The 25,928-nt window shown below is 41.8% G+C and overlaps 1 protein-coding gene across 2 annotated transcripts in view; it reads right to left on the bottom strand.

The window, feature by feature from the left end:
• The window catches only part of LOC124720508 (pneumococcal serine-rich repeat protein), a 124,807-nt gene that overhangs the window by 7,121 nt on the left and 91,758 nt on the right, over positions 1-25,928 (bottom strand). For both annotated transcript variants that reach the window (XM_047245866.1, XM_047245867.1), the window contains exons 11-13: positions 19,540-19,670; positions 15,501-15,771; positions 12,261-12,406 (exon numbers count right to left, since the gene is read on the bottom strand). In XM_047245866.1, the coding sequence (XP_047101822.1) occupies positions 12,285-12,406; positions 15,501-15,771; positions 19,540-19,670 (524 nt within the window). In that variant the 3' untranslated portion in view covers positions 12,261-12,284. The remainder of the gene's footprint in view (positions 1-12,260; positions 12,407-15,500; positions 15,772-19,539; positions 19,671-25,928) is intronic.

Genomic DNA, 25,928 nt, shown 5'->3' with positions numbered 1-25,928 from the left:
CCGGGTTACAGGACTGGAGTAGGTGGTGGTGGGAGGGTGCATGGGACAGGTTTTACACCGGGGGCGGTTACAAGGATAGGAGCCAGAGGGTAGGGAAGGTGGTTTGGGGATTTCATAGGGATGGACTAAGAGGTTACGAAGGTTAGGTGAACGGCGGAAAGACACTCTTGGTGGAGTGGGGAGGATTTCATGAAGGATGGATCTCATTTCAGGGCAGGATTTGAGGGAGTCGTATCCCTGCTGGAGAGCCACATTCAGAATCTGATCCAGTCCCGGAAAGTATCCTGTCACAAGTGGGGCACTTTTGTGGTTCTTCTGTGGGAGGTTCTGGGTTTGAGAGGATGAGGAAGTGGCTCTGGTTATTTGCTTCTGTACCAGGTCGGGAGGGTAGTTGCGGGATGCGAAAGCTGTTGTCAGGTTGTTGGTGTAATGCTTCAGGGATTCCGGACTGGAGCAGATTCGTTTGCCGCGAAGACCTAGGCTGTAGGGAAGGGACCGTTTGATGTGGAATGGGTGGCAGCTGTCGTAATGGAGGTACTGTTGCTTGTTGGTGGGTTTGATGTGGACGGATGTGTGAAGCTGGCCATTGGACAGGTGGAGGTCAACATCAAGGAAAGTGGCATGGGATTTGGAGTAGGACCAGGTGAATCTGATGGAACCAAAGGAGTTTAGGTTGGAGAGGAAATTCTGGAGTTCTTCTTCACTGTGAGTCCAGATCATGAAGATGTCATCAATAAATCTGTACCAAACTTTGGACTGGCAGGCCTGGGTAACCAAGAAGGCTTCATCTAAGCGACCCATGAATAGGTTGGCGTACGAAGGGGCCATCCTGGTACCCATGGCTGTTCCCTTTAATTGTTGGTATGTCTGGCCTTCAAAAGTGAAGAAGTTGTGGGTCAGGATGAAGCTGGCTAAGGTAATGAGGAAAGAGGTTTTAGGTAGGGTGGCAGGTGATCGGCGTGAAAGGAAGTGCTCCATCGCAGCGAGGCCCTGGACGTGCGGGATATTTGTGTATAAGGAAGTGGCATCAATGGTTACAAGGATGGTTTCTGGGGGTAATGGATTGGGTAAGGATTCCAGGCGTTCGAGAAAGTGGTTGGTGTCTTTGATGAAGGATGGGAGACTGCACGTAATGGGTTGAAGGTGTTGATCTACGTAGGCAGAGATACGTTCTGTGGGGGCTTGGTAACCAGCTACAATGGGGCAGCCGGGATGATTGGGTTTGTGGATTTTAGGAAGAAGGTAGAAGGTAGGGGTGCGGGGTGTCGGTGGAGTCAGGAGGTTGATGGAGTCAGGTGAAAGGTTTTGTAGGGGGCCTAAGGTTCTGAGGATTCCTTGAAGCTCCGCCTGGACATCTGGAATGTGATTACCTTGGCAAACTTTGTATGTGGTGTTGTCTGAAAGCTGACGCAGTCCCTCAGCCACATACTCCCGACGATCAAGTACCACGGTCGTGGAACCCTTGTCCGCAGGAAGAATGACGATGGACCGGTCAGCCTTCAGATCACGGATAGCCTGGGCTTCAGCAGTGGTGATGTTGGGAGTAGGATTAAGGTTTTTTAAGAAGGATTGAGAGGCAAGGCTGGAAGTCAGAAATTCCTGGAAGGTTTGGAGAGGGTGATTTTGAGGAAGAGGAGGTGGGTCCCGCTGTGACGGAGGACGGAACTGTTCCAGGCAGGGTTCAATTTGGACAGTGTCTTGGGGAGTTGGATCATTAGGGGTAGGATTAGGATTATTTTTCTTCGTGGCAAAGTGATACTTCCAGCAGAGAGTACGAGTGTAGGACAGTAAATCTTTGACGAGGGCTGTTTGGTTGAATCAAGGCCTTTGGATACGACAGAGGTTTCGGATTGGGAGAGAGGTTTGGAGGAAAGGTTAACTACTGAATTAGGGTGTTGTGGTGCCAGATTGTGTTGATTGGAATTTTGAGGTTTTGGAGGGAGTGGGGCTGGAAGTGGGAGACTGAGTAGATGGGAGAGACTGGGTTTGTGTGCAATGAGAGGTGGTTGAGGTTTGCTGGGAAGGTTTTGAAGGGTGAGTGAGTTGCCTTTCCGGATGTGGGAAACCAGGAGATTGGATAGTTTTCTGAGGTGAAGGGTGGCATGCTGTTCTAATTTGCGGTTGGCCTGTAGGAGGATTCTCTGAATAGCCGGTGTGGATGTGGGAGAGGAAAGATTGAGGACTTTTATTAAGGATAGGAGTTGACGGGTGTGTTCATTGGCTGAGTTGATGTGTAGGTGAAGGATTAGGTGGGTGAGGGCAATGGCTTGTTCAGTTTGAAACTGGTATAGGGACTGATGGAAAGAAGGGTTGCAGTCAGAGATGGGAACTTTAAGTGTGAGGCCTTTGGGGGTTATGCCAAATGTCAGACAAGCCTGAGAAAATAAAATATGCGAGCGTAATCTGGCTAGGGTGAAGGCATGTTTGCGGAGGGAATGTAAATAAAACTTAATGGGGTCGTTGTGGGGGTGACATGGTATTAGAAGGTGGAAAGTGTAACATGAGGTTGAAATGAAAATGAAAGATAAAAATATATGGGGAGAGATAAGGGTGAACTAGAAAGTAACTGGAGATCTGGTATGAAAAAAGGCGAAAAAGTGTTGGTTAAGTTGATCCTGTGGTGAACTTGGGTTGGTAGACAGCGATATGCATGAAGGTTAGGTGGTTGTGTTGCCGCTAAAACACGTTACAGGACGGAGAAATTCGGGAAAATTTCGAAAAAACGTGTAAAAGTATTAAAAGGAGTAGTGTTGTGGTGAAAGATTACGAAAATGGGGCTAACAATTGTCTGACGAAGAAATAATGACGTTAAAACCTGTGGGGAGCGGCTAAAAATGATCAGTGATGTGCGAAAAACGGAAGTGGAAATAAAGTTAAAGTTATTAGAACTAGCTGAAATGGTTGTTTAATACGTGAAAGCAGCTGTTATTGAACTAGAAACGGTGGATTTTATAGCAGCGGTAGTGTTGAAAGCGGAAAATAAAAATTTACTTGGTTATGGTTTGGAAGTGGGTTACATATTATCGAGTATATATAGGCGGGATAAAATTGTATTACGGTAAAAAGGGGAAGGTGAATACAAAGTGAGACTACTGGTAAAAACAGAAAGAGAAAATAAAGAGAAAATAAGACGACAGGAAAGATTTTGAAAATGCAACAGCGACAATAACAAACGTAATTGTTGGGTTCTAATTAATGATATGGTTATAATAGAAGGAAACATTCCACGTAGGAAAAATATATCTAAAAACAAAGATGATGTGACTTACCAAATGAAAGTGCTGGCAGGTCGACAGACACACAAACAAACACACAAAATTCAAGCTTTAGCAACAAACTTGCCTCATCAGGAAAGAGGGAAGGAGAGGGAAAGACGAAAGGATGTGGGTTTCAAGGGAGAGGGTAAGGAGTCATTCCAATCCCGAGAGCGGAAAGACTTACCTTAGGGGGAAAAAAGGAAGGGTATATATATATATACACACACACACACACACACACACACACACACACACACACACACACACACACACATCCATCCACATATATACAGACACAAGCAGACATATTTAAAGACAAAGAGTTTGGGCAGAGATGTCAGTCGAGGCAGAAGTGCAGAGGCAAAGATGTTGTTGAATGACAGGTGAGGTATGAGTGGCGGCAACTTGAAATTAGCGGAGATTGAGGCCTGGTGGATAACGGGAAGAGAGGGGTCGAAGCCATATTTTTACAATACAGAAGGCATGGAACACAGTTCCGCACTGCAAACTAGAAGGTTTTGAGCATATGGAATATCAGATCAGCTGTGAGATTGAACTGAAAGAGTTCTTAGCAAACTTATGACAGTAAGTCATTCTTAATGGAGTTAAATCTTGAAGTGTATTAATAACTTCAGGTGTCTCACAAAGGAGTGTTATTGGACTATTACTTTAAAAACAAAGATGATGTGACTTACGAAACGAAAGCGCTGGCAGGTTGACAGACACATAAACAAACACAAACATACTCACAAAATTCAAGCTTTCGCAACCGACGGTTGCTTCATCAGGAAAGAGGGAAGGAGAGGGAAAGACGAAAGGATGTGGGTTTTAAGAGAGAGGGTAAGGAGTCATTCCAATCCCGGGAGCGGAAAGACTTACCGTAGGGGGAAAAAAGACAGGTATACACTCACTCGCGCGCGCGCACACATATCCATCCGCACATACACCAGTGTGTGTGTGTGTGTGTGTGTGTGTGTGTGTGTGTGTGTGAGTGAGAGAGAGAGAGAGAGAGAGAGAGAGAGAGAGAGAGAGAGAGAGAGAGACTTAGTAGATAATGTCAGAACTTCTAAGAGGGTCTTTGCGGATGGTGCTGATGCACATGGAGAAATCTCGACACTAGAAAACTGCACTGAAATGCAGGAAGACCTGCAAATGATCTGTCACTTTCTGTATCGTGTGGCAACTGACACTAAACATAAATAAATGTTAACGTGTTGTCAATAAATAGGCAGAAAAACCTACTACTATATGATAACAGGATTGCAAAGCCATCACTGGAAACAATTTGTAGTGCTTCCGAACTTCCGTGTAAATTCTAGAACCACTTTGCCTATCTCCGTTTCAAACCCACGATATTTTAAATAGAAGTGTGAGAGAGATAAAGGTGACCTACTGCGCATTGCATGTTTGTGTGCAGGTCTAAAAACAGGCACGAGCAAAATGTGGACGCGGCAGCCGAAAGTCGGCACACACAGAGCTGCATTAGCACACGCGCGCCTTTGTTTGTTTGTTTGTGTGTGTGTGTGTGTGTGTGTGTGTGTGTGTGTGTGTGTGTGTGTGTGTGTGGGGAGGGGGGGGGGGCCTATCTGCGACTTGGCACCTCCGCTACATGGTGAGTGGCAACTTTTCTTTTCATAATATTCTTCTTCATTTTCACATACGTAGTGCACTCCACATCATTCCTAATCTGCTAAACGTATGACATCCTCGGGCATCCCTGACGATTCTTTCCCTTGATAGGTCCTTCTGCTAGTTTTATTTAACATCAATAGTTGACACATGCAATATTATTGATAGTATTTTTAAGAACAATAGATATATCAATTGTTTTGTGCACGTATTTCAAATTAAAAATAACTTTCTAAGAATTCCTTAAGGTTTTAAATACAACAATACCAGGTATGCAAATTTTGTTTTATAAAAAGTAACGTATTTAATATCTGTCCTTCAGTCTGTTGTTTAAAATACAGCATTACAAGTTACAAAAACTTTGTTTTATAAAAAGTAAGGTACTTAAATACTTCTCCTTTAGTCTGTTGCGTTTTTCATTAATTATTTCTCTTGCCTTGGAGAAAACACTCTCTGCAGGACTGAAGTCGCTGGATGGCACAAATATTTAATGACTGCTACACACAACATACTATTAAATTTTGCTCCATATTCTATTCCACACAAGCCTGCTTGTTTATTACATGTTTTTCAAAGTACTGACATAGGTCAATTATGACATCACTGACTGGTGTAAAGACATCAACGTTACACTGTTGCTGATTGGGCAAAAAAGTAGTACATATTGACCTATGTCGGTCAATTATTTTAAGTGTGTTGACCAGAGCGATGTTCGCCAAGTCACACTTTAGCTTTGAGCATAATTGACCTCTGTCGGTCAACAGTTTTAAATGTGTTGACCGGAGTGATGTTCGCCAAGTCACACTTCGGCTTTAAACATAATTCTGCTGTCATTCCCTAAGTTCAATGGCAGTGGTCACCAAGCCTGAATTATGATGGCAGTGTTCCATACACAGTTTTTACAGTATGTGTGTGGATCACCTCCATGAAGGCAAATAGAGTATCCGATTGCCACCACATTATCCCCTACTTTAGTGTTTACTGCAACTCATAGCCATAACTTCGTCAAGAAGCTCAATCAGGCACGTGCATTAGTTTTTGACTTGATTCTAGACCATTTCATGTCAAATATACTAATCTTGAATAATGACCATCTATTTTATATGGCCCGTATTGCCGGATGTTACAGATTAGATACAGACTTGTTCATAAGTTAATAGGATGTTCATGCGTTTTTACCATAGCTAAGCAAGTGCTTAAAATTAAGTCTTAAAAATTTCTAGATCTAGTCATAATAATGACGATGTTAGCTTTATATTATCCTTCCCACTCCTAAGTTCTTTTTAGGTGATTAAACTTCATGCTTAAGCACAAAACTTTCCTAGACAGGCCGTACATTGTAAGCACATGTCTTCCTCATATAATGACCAATGAATACTTCATAAATGTTAAGACAGTCGATCTAAGTACGTTCTGCACAGGATAACATATACGCCCTTTTCCTCAGCTATACCTTTTATTTCGCTCTACTAGTAAATTCAAGGTCAGGAGTTAAGTTCGCGTCTTGTCCCAACAAGTAACTATCATACAGTTTATGTGCAGGCGCAAGGTATTGAGTACGCCTAGGCGGGCCTCATGACGCTACGGTCAGTTCCAGTACAGCACTCGTGTCTGCCGCATCGCAGTCCCGAAGTGGGGCTGACGCAGTTCCAGATAAGTTTTTACAGTCTGACAATAATTTGTGGCTATGTAGTTTTGGCTTGACGATGTCCACTATGCACAAACGGTAGTTACTTTTATTCTGAAGTAGGTTGGGTTATCCTGAATGAAACCTATGTAAATTCTAGGTAAACGGTGCAACTGAGACTGTTGGGCATTAAAATTAAAATTAATATTTATACAGTTGCTGATAGGACCACGAAATGTTGAAAACATTCAAGTCATGCGTAAAGGTTGTTACTGGCGCCATAGTTAAGTGTCCAGTCCCTAGTGAATGTGACAGGAGCTTAGCTCAGCTTTCAATGTTCCTTTACAAAGGAAAGCCCAGGAGAATTGCCCCAATTTAAGACTCATATCACTGAAAAGATGAATGAAATAAGCATCTTTAACAATATGACCACCTCAATGCCAACCAGCAAGGTTTTCAAAAGCATTGATCAGTTGAAAACCAACTTGCACTTCTGTCATGTGATAAACTGAAAGCTTTGGATCAAGGCAACCTGGTACAGGCAGTGTTTCTTGATTGCTGAAAAGCGTATGACTCAGTACCCCACCTATGCTTATTGTCAAAAGTATCATGGAGTATCAAGTGAAATCTGTGACTGGATTGAGGACTTTTCGACAGTGAGGACACAGCACATTATCTCGGATGGAGAGTCATCGTCAGATATAGAAGTAACTTCGAGTGTGCCCAGGAAACTGTGTTGGGACCCTTGCTGTTCATGTTGTACATTAATTACCTTGCAGACAATATTAAAAGTAAAATCAGGCTTTTTGCAGATGATGCAGTTATCTGTAATGAACTACTATCTGAGATAAGCTGCGTAAATATTCAGTTAGATCTTGATAAGATTTCAATGTGGTGCAGATATTGGTAACTTGCTCCAAATGTTCAGAAATGTAAAATTTTGCACTTCACAAAATGGAAAAATGTGGTATCCTATGACTATAATGTCAATGAATCACTGCTGGAATCAACTATTTCCTACAAATACCTAGGTGTAATGCTTTGTAGGAATATGAAATGGAATGATCACACAGGTTCAGTCGTGGGTAAAGCAGTGGTAGAATTTGGTTTACTGATAGAATATTGGGGAGGTGCAATCTGTTTACAAAAGAGATTGCTTACAGATTACTCATGCGACCAACTCTAGAACATTGCTGAAGTGTGTGGCATTCATACTGGATAGAACTAATAAAGCACTCCGTCTTCAGGCCACGAGTGGCCTACCGGGACCATCCGACCACCGTGTCATCCTCGGTGGAGGATGCGGATAGGAGGGGCGTGGGGTCAGCACACCGCTCTACCGGTCGTAAGATGGTATTCTTGATCGAAGCCGCTACTATTCAGTCGAGTAGCTCCTCAATTGGCATCACGAGGCTAAGTGCACCCCGAAAAATGGCAACAGCGCATGGCGGCCCAGATGAGTCACCCATCCAAGTGCCGACCACGCCCGACAGCGCTTAACTTCGGTGACCTCACGGGAAACTGTGTATCCACTGCGGCAAGGCCATTGTCCGGATAAAACTAATACGGGATATAAAGAAGAGCAGCACGAATGGTCACAGGTTTGTTTAATCCATGGGAGTGTGTCACAAAGATGCTAAAAGAACTGAAATGACAGACTCTTAAAGACAGAAAGTCTACAAAGTTTCAAGAACTGGCTTTAAATTATTACTTTGCTGATATACTACAACCCCCTACATATCGCTCACACAGGGATTGTGAGGATAAGATTAGAATAATTACTACACGCACAGAGGCTTTCAAACAATCAATCATTCTTCCTGCACTCCATATGTGAATGGAACAGAAAGAAATTGTAGTAACTGGTACATGGAACATACCCTTAGCCATGCACCTCGTGGTGGTTTGCAGAGTGTAGATGTAGATGTACGAGGGTGAGTCACATGAAAACCTTAAATTTGTAATAACAAATCAAAATTTTGTGCTGTTACCCTGCAAGTTGGTAAGTGTGCTACAAACAGCATGCAGCATGCAGAATGGCCTGTAGTATCAGGATAAAGATGGCCGCCCCACTTGCGACTTTCACCTGGGAAGAACAGTGTTCTGTTATTTGGTTTTTGCGTAGTGAAGGTTCAGTACGGTGATGCATGTTTGTCACAGCAGCAAGTCTACGAATGGAGTAGGAAGTTCGCAAATGGTGTGATTTCAGTTGAAGATGCTACTCGTCCAGGTCAGGCACAACGAGTTGTGACGATACAGAACATTGCAGCAGTGGAAGCCATAGTGAAGGAAAACCGCCGCGTGACACTGAATGACATTGAAGCGTGTTTACAGATTAGTCACGGGTCAGCACACCACATTGTGCACGATGTGCTCCAGTTTCAAAAAGTAGTGTCTGCAAGATGGGTGCCACGGCAGCTGACTCCTGAAATGAGAGAACGACATGTTGATGCTTGTGATGAACTTCTTTGGCGCTTTGAATGAGAAGGTGATGGCTTCCTTGCAAGAACTGTTACTGGGGACGAAACCTGGGTTCACTTCCACTGACCAGAAACAAAGAGAGTGAGCAAGGAATGGCACCATTCCTCATCACCAAAACCAAAGATGTTTTGAACAGAACCATCAGAAGGGAAGGTTATGCTGACACTCTTTTGGGACGAAAAAGGCATCTTTTCGAGCATTACACGGCTAGAAGGACCACTGTCACAAGGTTATGCTGACTCTCTTTTGGGACGAAAAAGGCGTCATTTTGGAGCATTACATGCCTAGAGGGACCACTGTCACCAGTGCATCGTACACAGATCTCCTAAAGAATCATCTGTGGCCTGCAATCAAATCAAAGTGACGTGGACTGCTGTCAGCAGGTGTCCTTTTGCAACATGACAATGCAAAGCCCTACACTGCCTGCACAACAGTTACAACAATCACAGACAACAGTTGCAACAATCACAGACCTGCATTTTGATTGTGTTCCTCATCCGCCATACTCACCAGACCTTGCCTCAAGTGATTTCCATATGTTTGGACCACTCAATGATGCAATGGGAGGAAAGAAGTTCCGTTCTGATGAAGAGGTGTGTGACGCGGTGCCCGAGTGGTTGTGCGGACTATGAAATTAATTTTTTTCTAAAGGATTTTATGCACTTTGTAAGCGCTGGAGGACTTGCATTGAGTGTGGGGGAGATTATGTTGAAAAGTGATACAGCTTTGTACCACTTCTGCACAATAAATAATATTTTAAAAAATATTTAAGGTTTTCATTTGACTCACCCTCATAGATGAAATCCACAGTTTTCATGGTCATTAGGTCAATTAAAGATAACGAGATTTAATCCTCGAGCGGGTGCGCCATTTTTTACAGAATGAGCAAGTGTGTAGCATACTTTGTACATATGTAAGGAACAGCTGTCTTTATGTTAGCAAGATAAATATGTATGAGCAAAATCATAGTTTAATCTTAGTTAATTAAACAATGATAAAATGAACTTACATTATATGAGCTAAATCACAGTTTAATCAAACACTACTAAAATAAACTTTCATTCTATCACACTGTGGCACCATGCAAGTGTTACCCCACAGTAATGACCCACTAAAAGCATTAAACAGTGCAGCTGCATCAGATCGCGTATTTGAATACTGATTATCTTGTAAATAACTGCCCCAGTCTGGGATTGCACCACTAACTCTGAATCTAGGTCATTTTCTTACACGGATCACACTTTTATTTTCCCACCTAGCTCATTGTTTATTGTATGTAATTGCTGCTCATTTGGATGGACGACAGCACTGTATTAATTCAAGCAATAATGAAGGAATAGATATGGGTTCGCAAAACTTTTATTATTTTTATTTTTAGAAAGAGAACAACACCAACACTGGAACGGCAAGAGATTGTGTTATTAATAGATGGTGCACTTTAAACATAGACACACCTGCAAGTGTTACGTGTGTGTACAGTGAAATACAAAATCTTAGCCCACAGTAACAGTATCATAGCATGTGGCAGCGCATAACAAAGATGTGAGGCAATGTATCATCACTAACACACTGTAACCTGAAGTAAGGATCATGCTCTCTATCATGACTGACCATTCACAGACAAAATCAATCAATTACTGATGAGAGCAACAGGGTTTGCGATCTTCCTCACATGACAAATTTGGTTTCGTTTTCTGAAGAATGAATTCACAGGGGAAGTTGTACTGTAATTCTTGCTTCTGAAGGGGTAATTATCCTTATTTTTTAATGAAATTTTGTGTTAAATTACTATTATAGCCAGTTCACTACATATTGTTCATTGTACTTATCCTTTTAAACGTATGTCAATAAAATTACACTGAAGATAATTTATTCTATATCGAATAGAAGACAGGCAGATAACTGGGCAGACGTCAATAAATGCGATGACATAAATAACAAACTGCATTGACTGCTTTCACAAGCTCGTGACAGAAGGTAATGGCGTACACATCGTTCTATCCAAATGCGACTTGCACTACTCGTTCACGTCAAAAGCTAAAGTTCCCTGTAACACCAATTCTAGTTGGCTCTGACCAGTAATACTGTCATATCTGTTACACCCACAATTCCATAAATTTTACAGAACTGAAACACTGTACGAAGATGGGAAGCAGTATTTTGTAAAAGATTGCCACAAAGTTCATGTTCTGATGAGGGATGGGTTCTACAGCCTAATCCCGGCAGAATAACTAACTGACGGCACGTGGCCAAAATCGACCATCATTGGCCAGTCAGTTGCGGATTACAAAAGGTAACGTTCACAATAGAATGCCACATTGTGAGACATACCATTCCGGCAAAGAATACACTGTGCTGTTAATAAATACATTTCAGTATGAGGTCTAATATACCATTCCTAGAATGATGTTTACCACCTCCTTTATCTATTGCCTGACGAAAGACGTTCGTACGTTAAAGTAGTTCGAGAGTGGGAAGCACCCCATTTTTGGGAGGTTCCTTACGATTTGTGCTGATCCTGTGCTTTTGATTATGTGTGCTGCAGACTGGTGTTTCTACCTGTCGGGTTGAGTCGTCGGCTCCTTGGGGATAGCGAGGAAAGGCAGGGAGTGCACGTGACCTCTGTGACCCCCAAAGAAATCATCGTGGCATTGATGTTCAGATTTTATGGTACTACTACTCTTTTGAGCCTCGTGCGAGACAGATGCATAACAACATAGCTGGAATCTGATGCATGCGCAGCCAATTCACTGAGAGAAGTCAGAGTCGTATATTATAGGAAACACAGTGAGTTCAACTTCTCTGGGTGTGTTATTCCACTGGAAAAAGAAAAGTCTGTCGTGGCATTGATGTTCAGATTTTATGGTACTACTACTCTTTTGAGCCTCGTGCGAGACAGATGCATAACAACATAGCTGGAATCTGATGCATGCGCAGCCAATTCACTGAGAGAAGTCAGAGTCGTATATTATAGGAAACACAGTGAGTTCAACTTCTCTGGGTGTGTTATTCCACTGGAAAAAGAAAAGTCTGTCTTGGCATCTTCAATGCAATGCATCGAAGTCAACAGTGGGAGAAGCTGTCCCACAGTTTGAGGGTACCGAATAGCAGGACCCTCACAGCATCAATATTGTACAATGACTGTGTGTGTGTGTGTGTGTGTGTGTGTGTGTGTGTGAGAGAGAGAGAGAGAGAGAGAGAGAGAGAGAGAGAGAGAGAGAAATTGGATAGCCTTGGAAGGAAAGATGTATTTCTGCAGAACTTACGAGTGCGTGTTCAGACGCCGAAAATCACCGGTTCTTGTTGCGCATACGTGACGTCCTGGACCTCGGCGCCGTGGATCCGGAGCCGATGCTGAACATCCCCACTGAGCCGGGCGTACTTTGGCTGAAGACGTTCGGCACACTGCCTCCTGAAAAAGAACAGACAGTGCCCGTAAGTAACAAGGGAGATGCCTGTCAGCTCTCTGCAATCCTTATTAACTTATGTTTATAACTTAAAGGTCGATTCAAAGTAGAACTCGACGGAATAGAAGGGAAAGCAATATCACCGTCAAATGGAGTTGTGTTCGCATTTGATGGAACGTCAACAGAACATCACTTCACTTGGCCCAGTACCGAACAGAGAATGTGTTGTTTCAATATACTGTCTGTGATACAATAAGACAGGATATAGTAACTAGCAAAGATAATTAATGGCAAAAGCAAAGTACTTGACAAGGTTTGTAATGTAAGCAGCTGAGAAATGAAACAACTGGCAAAGTGACACACACACACACACACACACACACACACACACACACACACACACACACACATTTTGAAACACTGACATTTATTTTTTAGACAAAACACATATACACAAACATGGCAAACAATATTTATAAGGCAATACATAGAGCCTTTTTACCGTATCCAATGCTTCACACACACATTTTTCACAATAAAAAAAAAGTATTTTAAATGAAAATTGTATAGTGTTTTCCTTTGTTTAGTTACTGTAAAAACTAACGATTTTTTGGTTTCAAATACTCTAGTGCACAAATCTTAAGGATGAAAGGAACTTTTGGACAATCTGTCACTGCCAAGTAACATAGCTCGAAGGTAGGTAGATTGGGGTTTAACGTCACATCGACATTGGGGTCAGTAGAGATGAAGCACGTGCTCAGAATGTTTCGAGAAAGAGGAAGGAAACTGGCCGTGCCCTTTCCGAGGGAACTAGCTTGGAACAATTTAGGGAAATCGGGGAAAACTTAAATTTCAGCAGCTGGAGGAAAAATTTGAACTGTTGTCCTCCAAAATGTAAGTCCAGAGTGCTAACCACTGCAGTACCTCACTCGGCAATGCATCTCACAAACTTGGACCCTACGTAGAAACAACTGCTACAATATAGTACAGAAGTACTCGAAAGAAATAAGTATACAACGAGACGAGCAGAAATGATACTTCTATTCACCAAAATGGTTGTGTTTGACAATGTTCCCAAGTGTATTACACGTTCCCACCTGTCGTCATATAAGGGTGCGTCCAGAATTGTCGAACAAAGTAATTCTGAAGGTCCAGGTGTTACAGTACGGGGAGGGATAAACTTGTATGGACATATTACGTCCAAATCTTTGCACACACCACTGTGACACTGTAATCCTACCCCACAGGCATATTTTTCAGAGGTGCCCTCAGCCCGACATCATTTTAATGATAACAAGGTGCGCCCATATGAAACTGTGCAGGTGGAGGAGTTCTTTCAATGAGAGGATATTCAGTAAATGTACTAGTATGCCCAGCCCAACTCCCTCATACCCCCCACACCGTTTAAATCCCCTAGAGCACAAGTGGGATGCATTGGGGAGACGTTATTTCAGCACGTCCAAAGGCACTGACAGCTATCCGGCAGTTGTTAACTGTGCTGGTGGGCCACTGGAATGCCCTACTGTAAGAATGCCCGATCGACCTCACTGCCGGCACGGGCGCGTACATTGCTGCCTGTGATGATCGTACACCCATTAAGGCCCGTGTTTGCGTTTTGTAATGTCCAACGGGCCATCTTAAATTGCAGTGACTTCGGTGTAATTAGTGTCTTTGAATACAGGTGTCATTCCTGTTAATCTCATTGTACATTTCCTTCTGTTACCTCCAGTGCAGTACAGACGTCACCTTCATGGAATGCATGTCACTCACATCTACGTGAGAGACGGTGCTCTCAAATCTTCTGCCAGCACACTTTCGACGAGCTCGCCGTCTGAAGCTCACCGTTCTCTGTCGGTGTCACCGTACGTACGGGTCGCCGGAGGACGGTAAATGGCCACGACCTCGCTGCACACACCTCCGACCGGTCGGCGCATCTTTTTTAAACGGCCACACTCGGTGCTTATCCCCAGATTCAGTGCACTTAAAGACTTATCGACATTAGTACAGAAGACCGCACTGAGGACAATACGTCGACACGGGATTTGTTTCTATTGAGAATACTACCCTCGTCGTGTATAACTCGGCACCACAGCGGAACCTAAAGCAGTACAAAGTTATGGACACTTTAATTATTGTCTTTACAGGCCACTTACACCACCGACACAACATTCTAAATTATGCGGTCCACGTTTCATCAAGTTTTGTCACTCGGCATCGACACATCATGTGAAAGTTGGTTTTGCACACCGACAAATTTAGCCTCTTTCGTGAAAGGACACTCTCAGTAAAGTATTTGAGCTCCACAATGTTTCACAAAAATGAAGCAAACAACAAAATAAATTTTAAAGAGACACCAAAGCACACAAAATACTACTGCAAAACAAGTGAGTGCAGCGACAATACGTTAACTTCCACTGTTAGCAAACGACACCACTCTCGCGCCCACCAATGTCGACAACCTCTTCCCGAGAACCTCCGATACTGACACTCCTTTCCGCCGCATTCCACTCTGTACCCTCAGTGCAAGTCGACCTTTACTGGTGAACTCTTCGTATTTTAAAGAGTTATTGTGGCACTACGAATGCTCGATCTTTTACCACAGTGTGTAAGGCCTGTGTCACAAGGATTAAGATTTGCTGTTCAGTTTATCTGCTGTCTCGTTTGACAGCTTCGAGCAAACATTAGGCCATTAGCTACAGGAGGGGTTTACACATTTTCACCTGACAGCTCCAGTAATATTTCACTTGTCAGATTTTTGGAGTGCTACCTGACCGGTCGGGAGCAATGTCGACATTTCACATCACAACCTTTGAGGTGCAAAGGTAGCTACACTACGGAGGCACGCAGCTGAAGTTCAGTCTCAAAGTGTCTTCTTATTACAGCAGAAGTGTTCACAGAAGAGAAAAGAAAGTGTTATTGGTTAATTGATGCAAACGTGGAACAATCAGAAAACTCCCAGTTATTACAACAAACATTTTGCTACGTAACAACCTACTGCAGGCATTACACCGTGTGACACCTCCGACACGTGTGCCGCACAGTGCACTTACTGGGAAACCCGCCCCGTGCGACGCGTGCCGAAAGGGAAGTCAGACTTACCGGGTGTCTGGCCGGCCGCATTAAACTGGAACGCCCCCTTCGGCGTAGACGCCTGGCCCGCTGGTGCCGCAAACGGGAAAGCCGCGGGGCTCGCATCGGTGGACTGCCCGAACTGGAAACCTCCGGGCTTCAGGGCAGCCGCAGAGGAACTCTGCCCCGTAGCCCCGAATTGGAAGGGCACGGCGCCTGCCGCCGCCGTCGTGGTCACGGGGCTCGCCGCGCCGAATGCGAACACCCCCTGCTGGCCGGCCGTCGTCACTGCCGCGCTGGCCTAAAACGGAGGTGAAGGTACAGCACACCACCCCAGGTATTGTCAACATAATACAGAATTCTTATTATTTCTTCTCAGAAATATTAGGAAAACAAGTAAGCACTAATGTATTTTGTGGAGTTCTTCCAGCCTACGGGAGAGATCCACTTCGTCAGAGTCATCTAGTTTCAATATTTGTATTGTCGACTAATACCTTGTTTGATAATGAGTACTATACAAGAGTGCCACTTACTTGTGGTCATTACTCTAAATGAGACATTTTAAAAAGATTATCACAAGTGAAGAGGCATATTAATAAAGGTGAAGATACAATATGTAAGGTGGTGCTGTGTTGTGTACTTCATTACAACGACTGAAACAAAACGAGATTACAGCAAGTTACAGGATGATGTATACATTAGCAACCAAACACTATAAACGTATCACAGTAAGTCTCACCACAAGTTCCTCATCAAGACTTTTCTACCAAGTCCCCTCCTTTCACTTGATACTGTCTGCAAGGAAATTTAACTTTATCTCCATAATCATAATATACCACAGAAGGGCATATTTATTTGTATCAATAATGTAGCATGAAACTTGCTGGGCCAACACTGCAGGAGGATACAAGTGGCAACTAGTGCTGTGTGCTGTAGTCAGTTATATTCAAACTCTCTCGTGCTAACTTTCACAGACTGTTGCCTCGGACAGGCACACACTCAGTTTGATGTTATAATGACTCACTCTACCATGTTCCATGTAGGTATCTGTAAGACCGTTGCTTTGCTCTCAAATAGTTATTTAGTGGAACACGATACAGCAATGTGTGACAAAAAAGTATTAACAAAAATAACAATTCTAGTTGCATCGTAGTGCTCCTGTTGTTAATTAACTGACAGATCCTCAAAATGCAAGTGGTAGATACTACAAATCATCTTGCTGTAGCACCTTCTCAATGTGGTCTGCATATATGAAAGGACAAAGGGATGTTACATGTCGTATGGTGTAATTTCGGGAGGGGGAGGGGGCAACGTATCTATTCTCTCTCTCTTTTTTTTAATAAAAAACATTTATTCAGGGTGTATATGACCCGGGACAACTGGGAGATCCGGGAAAATCCTGGGAATTTTTCCATCCGGGAGAAAACTGGGAAAAACCCAGGAATTGTTTAGAATTCCAGGAAGTTTTCATTGTTTTAGTTTTCAGTTAAATTTTTGTGATTTTGACTGGTAAGAAGCAATACTCTAACAAAGGATATTATGGTATTCCGCTACTGCAGAATGATACTGCAGCAGCAAAACATGAACAGGGGGAGGGGGGGAGGGACGAAATAAACCTTAAGTTGCAGAGGAAATGCGCTGTCTACAACAACAAAACAGTGCTCATACAAGCGTCTGCCAACAGTAAAGTGTGTCAAAGGCTTTAGGAACACTATGCAATGCTTTATAACAACAAATTGCCTCCGATGAGCGTGACGTGACAACTGTTTAAATTAGATTCGTTTGAGCAGTTGCGGGCGGGCTCTTCCGCATGCGTAGTTGAGTCGCGTATGAGTAGTACCTTCTCCCGCTTCTGGTTACGGAAGTGTGGCTGGGCGACACTACTCAATATTGCCCTGGTTCTGAAATCGTAGATCCGGGGCTGATGCACAGAGCAGTCCGAGTTGTGGTGGGGAGGTGGGTCGTCTCCACGTGACCTGTGTTTTTGTTGTTTCCCCTTCATTTATTGCTCTCACATTAAATGATAACAAAACGGATTTTTGTGGCCGGGAGCTATCAAATGAATTAAAATACGTTCGCATAACTACAGCAGGCTAAAATATGTTAATAGTTTCATATTTTATTTCCACCTTTGACAGTCAAGCATTAATCGCCTTACAGAACAATGAAGTTATTTTTGCTGCTCTGCTAAAGAGATTTGGCTTTTATTAATCCTTTCTACTGAGGCAGTCAATTTATTTGAAACGAAGTGTTTAATTTCACACTATTGTCTAGTTTCAACTATTCGCTGCATTTCAAGTGCACGTATGGCATTATGCTATAACAAAGAACCAAACATGAGTACTGGTACTCCAAGAAAATTTACATACGGATGTGCATTTTAAGCTGAATTATGCACTTTAGTATGGTTAGCGAAATCCCGACGCTCTTGAAGTATCCTTTGATGTCTTGTTTCTTTTATGACATAATGTAAGATCTTTTAATGTTTTACATGTACGAACATATGGGCTTCCTGCGTCATCGTAGCTGCACAAGCGCGGTGACGCCAGTTATCTGGCACTTTCTTGCAACTGCTGAAACGAACCTGTTTCTAACAGGTCGTGGGAAAATATTGTGAATGGTGGTTTGAAAAGCATTACATTCAAAGCAGATTTCCTTTTACGCAAGATGAATTATGTGCGAGAATCTACAATGAATTTCTTAAATCACAAAACATTTGACTCTCATTTAAAAATCAACTCTTTGAGGACGACCATTTAGAAGTATTTCAAACCCAGAAGATGAGACATTTGCGTCATTATTAAAAATTTTACTGGCACATTTGTGTGTGTATCTTAAAGTGCAACACGCGCAATAAAGATCAACATTATATGTGAATGCTATGTATATTAATTTAAGCCAGTAACTTTTCTTATTTGTGTATTCACGCTACTTAAGAGTGACCTTGCTATTGGCTGACTACATCAAGTGTCCTATTGCTGTCATCAGCTGGCAAGATCACATAAATGAGCTATGACGCTTACAAAAGCGCATCTCAATCTCAATTTCTATGCTTCGGAAAGTGACTTGCAGTGTTCGGTGGAATTCAAATTTACACCTTCGTAATACGAAAATATGCAGCATACATGTTCCTGCACATCAAAGGTCTTTCAAAATGTGTTTTTCCCCCAAGTTTCGTTTTCTAAAGTGCTGGGAAATCCTACGTCGGTATATAAAACCATAAACATTCAAAGGATTGATGACTTACAGTGCCAAGGAAGAATATACTGGCGCTTTACACGGAAAAATTGTATTTTCATCCAGGAGAAAGTTTATTTATAACTGGGAAATCGGGAACTTTTTTCCTTGTCCACATATACACCCTGTTATTATGCAGAATGGTGCAGTAAGAATATTGAGTTAATTTGATAAACAAACTTCAATCAGAATCCTCTTCAGGAACCTTGGGATTCTTACACTTACATGCCAACTTAGTCCATAAAGGCATTTGTGACTGGTAGTAAGAGTTAGTTCAGGATGAATTGTGAAATTTGCAACACTAAAGCAAAACAATAATTTTTATGTAGACTATTGAGTACCAGTCGAGGATTGAGAACAGGGTGTTATATTCTGGTACAAAGGTTTTTAAAAGGTCGTTATTATTATTATTTTTGTGCGGATTTACAATATTGATATCAATCTGTAATTTCCCCATGTCGGACTAGATGCTATAGCTGGGTGCATGTAGGAACGCAGCAGTGTGACACGTTCTGTGTAGACAGAGAGAGAGAGAGAGACGGAATACCTTCCAGCTGCACCAATGTGCTCCCCGTCTCTCTTGCATACCTCACAGTCCAGCCACTGTTTCTTCCTCTCACCTCACCACACCTAAACTAGAATGAAAATTGACACTAAATGTTCTGCATGCACTCCTATGTGTGTGCTACAGGCAGAGGTGGCAAAAAGACTACCGGTATGTGGAACACTGCTCCTTGCCGTTCCGCCCCATCATCCACCTCCATCATCCACCTTCCAATGTGAACACCTTAACGGCACTGGCACAGTTACAGAAGGAGAAATTCCGTCTTACCTGGGCAGTAGAGCCGAATGCCGGTTTCGCATCCCCCGATCCTACAAACGGCGATCCGAATGCCGGCGTCTGGCTCGTCGACGTGCTCCCGAAACCCGGAGTTGTGCCAAGTGAGGAGCCGAAAGGTGAAGCTGAAATGGTACGAAAATTTGTAATCGCTCATCATTTCTCATCAAGCACACAGATAAATATGTATGTCCCAATCTTATTCAAATAATTGAGGTCACACACCACCTCACAATATTCCTCTTGCTGTAACATAGCTTTGTTGAAATAGTGTGCCAGACTGATCCTAATGGAAAGCCCTTTCTATACTCTGGTACTTCTCACTGCTGTTCCCATTCCTCACATGCCTCTTTTCCGAAAATGTGGAAGCTGTACTAATAATGGAGTCCCTTCCTTCTTTGATGGCATCTTCTGGAAGGCTATGTATTGCTTCACTGTGCCAAATACTGAGCTGTAACATGTCATTTTAGGGAAAATGATGGGTTACACTCTTAGTCCTTCTAAATGATCATGACAATTAATAAACGTTTTTGCTAGTTTTTTTTTTTAGGTTAGACTTTACCGTGACTGTTACTGACATTAAATGAAACAACAAGTTTACTGTTACCAGTCACCGTTTTATTTATTTCCACGACGCGTTTTGAAGGTTTAAACCTCCATCATCGGGTGGATTTACATTAGTTAGTATTGCATCTGTGTGTGTGTTGTGTTACGATTTTTTGGAGGAACTTGTGGCACTGCCTAAAAAAATCGTAACACAGCACACACACAAATGCAATACTAACTAATGTAAATCCACCCAATGATGGAGGTTTAAACCTTCGAAACGCGTCATGGAAATAAATAAAACGGTGACTGGTAACAGTAAACTTGTTGTTTCATTTAATGTTCTTGTTAGTAGTTACATTTCGAACAGCATATTGTCAGAGAAATGAGTAACGGTTGCAGGTAATGCAAGGTATATGACGAGTTAAGGCGCTCTACCTGCTAGGGGCCATTTATTCTTAGACGTCGCAGCTCAGAGGTGTGTCGTGGCCACGGAAGAATGGTGCTCACAACAACAATAGAAGTTTTCAAACTGCCATCTATCTAAAGTTCTTTGTTGTTTTCCTCATCAAAACAATCTTGCTGTGGAAGATAGTTGTACCCAAATGACTGCAATACAATTGCAATATGGAAGAGTGTGCTGGAAAGTAATGTTTCTGAATTTTTAATGTGAAAACTCTTAAAGATATTAAAACAAAACAGCTGCTATTAACATTCTACATCTTTCTTCTTCACGCCTACGTATTTGCAGCCCTTAGCCGCTCGAGGACTCTGGACCGTAGCGTGTAATGTAATGTCGGCATGTAAGAAGCAGCGTGCTGTAATCGTGTTTCGAGCTCTAACAGTTTTTTCACACACGGAGCACCCTATACTTCGCATGACAATGCCACACCGCACGAGCACTACCCCTCGAGTTCACTGTCACTGATCATGCTCCGTACAATTCTGACCTGGTCCCACCTGATTTTGATCTGCTTCCAAAACTAACAGCTTTGAGGACTTTTACTTTGACAGTGATAAAAATGGTGTGCGTGTTTGTCACGGGGGTGGGGGGTCTGTTGAGAAAGAAATATATAGACATTAAGAATAAAGATTTTGATTGTTAATATCATTTGTTGTATTTAAAAAGCTTTAGCTTTAAGAGTTTTAGCATACAAAATTTGGAGGCATTACTTTTCAGCATACCCTTGTGTGTATCAGAGGACAATTAAGTAAATGATGACGATGTTCGAACAGATTGGCGTTGAAAGAAGAAATACACCGATCGACCAAAAAATTATGAACCACTGCCCACTGTGACGTCAGACGCTGCCCAGTCTCGTTGCACGCAGGTGACGCAGTCACAAAAGTACGTAAGCAGAGCAGACACTGACAAGGAATCGTCCTAAAGAAGACACTGGCTGCAAATGGAGAAATCCATTGAGATAAGCGACTCAGAAAGAGGGCATATTATTATTACACAGAGCCTGCCAACGAGTATATTGAGACGGCGAAGCTTGTCGAATGTTCACTCGATAGTGTCGTGAGCACCTACAGAAAGAGGTAGAAGGACGGTGAAATTACCACTGGGCACTAAAGGTCGGATGTCCGCCACTCTTCACAGAACGTGGTGTTCAGAAGCTTGTCTGCTATGTGAAGTACGATAGATGGTGATCTGTGACATCTCTGCCAAAAGAGCACAACAATGCCGGGACACGTGTAAGGGTTTCAGAGCACACTGTTCGTCGTGCACTGTCGAACGTGGAGCTCAGCAGCAGCAACACATTCACATGTCGACTCAATGAAATTGTCAATTAAAATTGCAGTCGCCGCGTCCCCGTCGGCATTTGACCGTCGATCGACGGAAATGCATCAGTTTCTGGGGGAATCACATTTTTGTTACACTAGGTCAATGGCTGTCTCCAAAAATGCCACCATTCAGGTGGACGGCGGCTCGAAATGTGTCGCACACTACGGATGCACGCTGGTGGAAGCAGCATTAAGCTACGGGAGATGTTCTCCTGTGCTCGTGTGGGAGCTGCGGTAGTAATCGAAGACACGTCGACATCTGCGAACCACCTGCATCCCTTCGTGCTCGACATCTCTTCCGCTGCAAAGTCATCTTTCAGCAGTATAGCTGTCCATGTCTCTGCACCAGAACCGTGCTACAGTGGTTTGAGGACCATTACAGTGTACTCGTGTCAATGTCTCAGCGGCTAAATTCGTCTGGTGTAAATCCTGTGAAATCCGTACTATTGGGCACTGTCACCACCTATGCACATCAGCGGCCCATTATTTACGCAAATTACATGATCTGTTCACAGACATCTAGTGCCACACATCTCCACAAACCTACCAACAAACTGAAAGATCCCTGATGCGTGGAGTCACTGATGTATTTCATTTGGAAGACAGACAAACATGCTATTATTCAGATGGTCATAAAGCTTTGGCTCCTCAGTGTATTGCTGGTCAATTCGTAAAACTGAGAAATATTCCAGGTTCCTTTCAGCCTCTAGCATAGAAGACACTGTCAAGGAGAAATATTCCACTAACAAGAAAAACAGTTCTTTTATCTAGATTTTACTAGCTGGTCCAAATAGCAATTAATTTTGTGAAACGGGTGACCACAGAGAATTTATTATGCAACAAGAGGGAGTGAACCCAAAATAAACAAATTAAACTCCATTTTGGCTCAGTTCAGCAACAGGACTGAGAAACAAACCAATTAAACACTCCAATATCTCAGTGCCCCTTTAATTACATTAGATGAATGGGTAAAACAGCTGTTCCCACAGTTTCATAGCATGATCTCTTCAAAGTTTCAGACAGATGGAGACATGGTTCAAATGACTACAGTGTACGTTGACACACAATGTGTGTTCTACTAGAACATTTAAATATAAATATACTTGAGAAATTACACACATTATAACTTTTCCATTCAAAAAAGAAACATTATATGATATGGTTTCTAATTTGTTAAGAAATGTAGAAACATAATGATCGTACAAATGTCCAGTGAGCAAAAAATTCCTAGTTTACACCAGAGAAAAATTTGTATCGACAAACAACAACTGCTCCGCACAGCAACAGCAGCCATCAGTTACGGAAAGGGAACACAGAAAGTTACCTGGTGAGATTACTTTAGTTCACAAGTGAATTTCAACTGGCCTTGAACAGTACCACCAAGTATTAGTACGAACAAATTACACAACAAATAAGATGCCAGAGGAAGAAAACTACAGTACACTGATTAAAAGTGGGGGGAAAAAGGAGTATGTGGAAAGAAGCACTAAGGATATGACTGTTTGGTAATGTTTTTTAATTTTGTGATTAATTATATCGTTTATTCTATTATGCCATAAATGTTTTTTCATTGATGATATATTTTATAACTATATTAAATATTTAAATTTGTTGTCAATTTTAATCTCCTGTTTTCTGTCGTAATTTTCTTGGTGAGTGGTGAGTCAGTTAACACAATTTTTGTTTTTTCAAAGGATATTCTGAAGCTGATCCTCTGTGCTATTTTCTGTAAAAATTTAATTATTGTCAAGTTTCCCACATGTTGATGGACAGGAGATCAAGCTCATCAGTGAATCACAATTAGTTCTCTCTGACCTCTTTAGGTCTTCCAATTTTTATGTTCTTTGGTTTATCTTGTTCCATTCTATTATTATATACGCCCATACGTACTTGAACAGCACTAATAACAAAACAGCCTTCCTGTCTTAAGGGTAGTTGGAATGAGACAAAAACACTCTTTCAGTTTTTAAGCTTATAAAAATAATTTGAAATTTTCTGCTTAAAATGGTGCAAAATTTGTTAAGAAATTCTAGTTGGAAGTATTTTTATTGTATTTTTCAAAATTATATATGCACTCAGGGAAGTTACCCAACTAGTGATGTGTGTGTATTTAAACCTTCTGTTGTAGAATCTTTTATCTTTCCATTGCTACCGTTGTCTTGGCAACTAAATGTGTTTATAGTTCACTTTTTGATCTGTGAGTTTGTGTTTTGAGTCTAGAGTTTCATTTGTCCCTTGTTTGAAGTTTGTTATCTGTCTTATTTTTACTTTTAATGCTGAGTGTTAACAGTTTCTACGATGCCCTGAAATGCATCATTATTTAAAAAAGAGTAAGTTCTGCAGGAATCAATGTGGAAACAACCTCTGCCTAAGTGAACAACCTTTATGTAAGTGATTCTCCTTCAGTACCTATTGATAATGATGAAAGTTCTAACATTTGTACATCTGGGATATGCGAAGCACATACACCCACTAGTGCATCAGAAAAGAAGTTAAGTGCTACATAACTGAAGTTACAGATGAAACTTCTAATGAACAGTATGTTTTATTTGACTATTTTTAGTAAGTTTATGAAGAAGTGTTTCTGTTATAATCTTTGTGGAGGCCCATTTGATATGAACATAACAAAATCTATACGACTTCTCAGCCAAACTGCTATAGTTTGTGCCCAGTGGTGAAAATGAGACCTGTTTTTGGAGCTCTAAAAAGGTAGTAACAATTTTTTTGAGAGTAATATCAGGCTACTGTATGCAATGAGAGCTGTTGGTAAAGGACATTCTGCTGCTCAAACACTTTTTGCCATAATGAATCTTCCACTTCCACCTACTAAAATATATAATTACACTAAAGTAATAGGAGACTGCTCAGTGTCAGATTTATATATGGAAACTGCTGCCAGTGAAGCACAATATAGCAATGATGGAAATCCAGATATCCCTTGGATGGAACCTGCCAGATAAGGGGCCACACTGCAAAAAACACCGCTGTTACTGTTACTATTGTGAACAAAGGCAAAATTTTTGATTGTGAAGTGCTCACTAAGCATTGTTACCACTCTGCACCTGATAAGGAAGATGAAGCTCACATCTGTTGTAAGAGTTATGAAGGTACAAGTGGAGGGATGGAGACTGTTTCTGCTGTGAAAATTTTACAGATCGGAAAAAGAACGGGGAGTATTTTACACAAAATTCCTCGGAGATGGGGACTCCGTGGCTTATAAAAGTGTGACAGAATCGAACCCATATCATATGTCAATAAGATAATAATTATATTAGAATGCGTTGATCACATTAAAAAAAGAATGGGCAACTGTCAAAAGAAACTGAAGCAGAATCTAAAGGAAAAAATTTTGTCAGATTGAGAAAGCATTAAAGGTTGCTTGTCAGATGAAATCATACATGAACTTCAACAGTACTATGGTATAGCAATAAGAAATAATGCAAATAATTTGCAGGAAATGAAACAAGCTGTGTGGGCAACACAACATATTTGCAGAAAAGCTCAAGCTACTGGAGATCTTTACCACCACACAACTTCTATAACAGTGGCTGTTTTGGAAGCAATTGAACAAACATATGGAGACTTGAGGCAGCCTGATCTTCTCAGAAAATGTCTTCACGATTGTACCAAGAATCGAAACGAGTCATTTGACAACCTCGTAAGGACTCGTGCACCTACGAATATATATGCTGGGATATAAATGTTGAAATGGAGAGTCTGTGATTCTGTTATTTCATTCAATGATGACCATGTGGATAGGTTAAATGTCATGGAAAGGCTTCACATTGTTCCTAGTGTTAACACCCCCAGAGGTCTTCAACTTCTGTACAAAGTGTGAGTAAGCAAGGCTCAGTATGCAGCTGAATTTAATACAAAAAAAGCAAGGGCAACAAGAAGAGAAAAGTTTCTACGTGAAAAAGAAGAACCAGAAGGTGATCCTGATAACACTGCTCAAGTAAGAGAAATTTGTGAATTTTCAGAATATATTACTTCGTATTTTTTGCCATTTGACATTTTTGGTGTTATATTGTACCTTTATCTCGCAAAGC

This window comes from Schistocerca piceifrons, chromosome 11 (genome assembly GCF_021461385.2).
Source record: "Schistocerca piceifrons isolate TAMUIC-IGC-003096 chromosome 11, iqSchPice1.1, whole genome shotgun sequence".
Lineage (NCBI taxonomy): Eukaryota > Metazoa > Arthropoda > Insecta > Orthoptera > Acrididae > Schistocerca > Schistocerca piceifrons.
The sequence above is the reverse complement of the archived record's forward strand: the minus strand, read 5'-3'. Positions and strand labels throughout refer to the sequence as shown.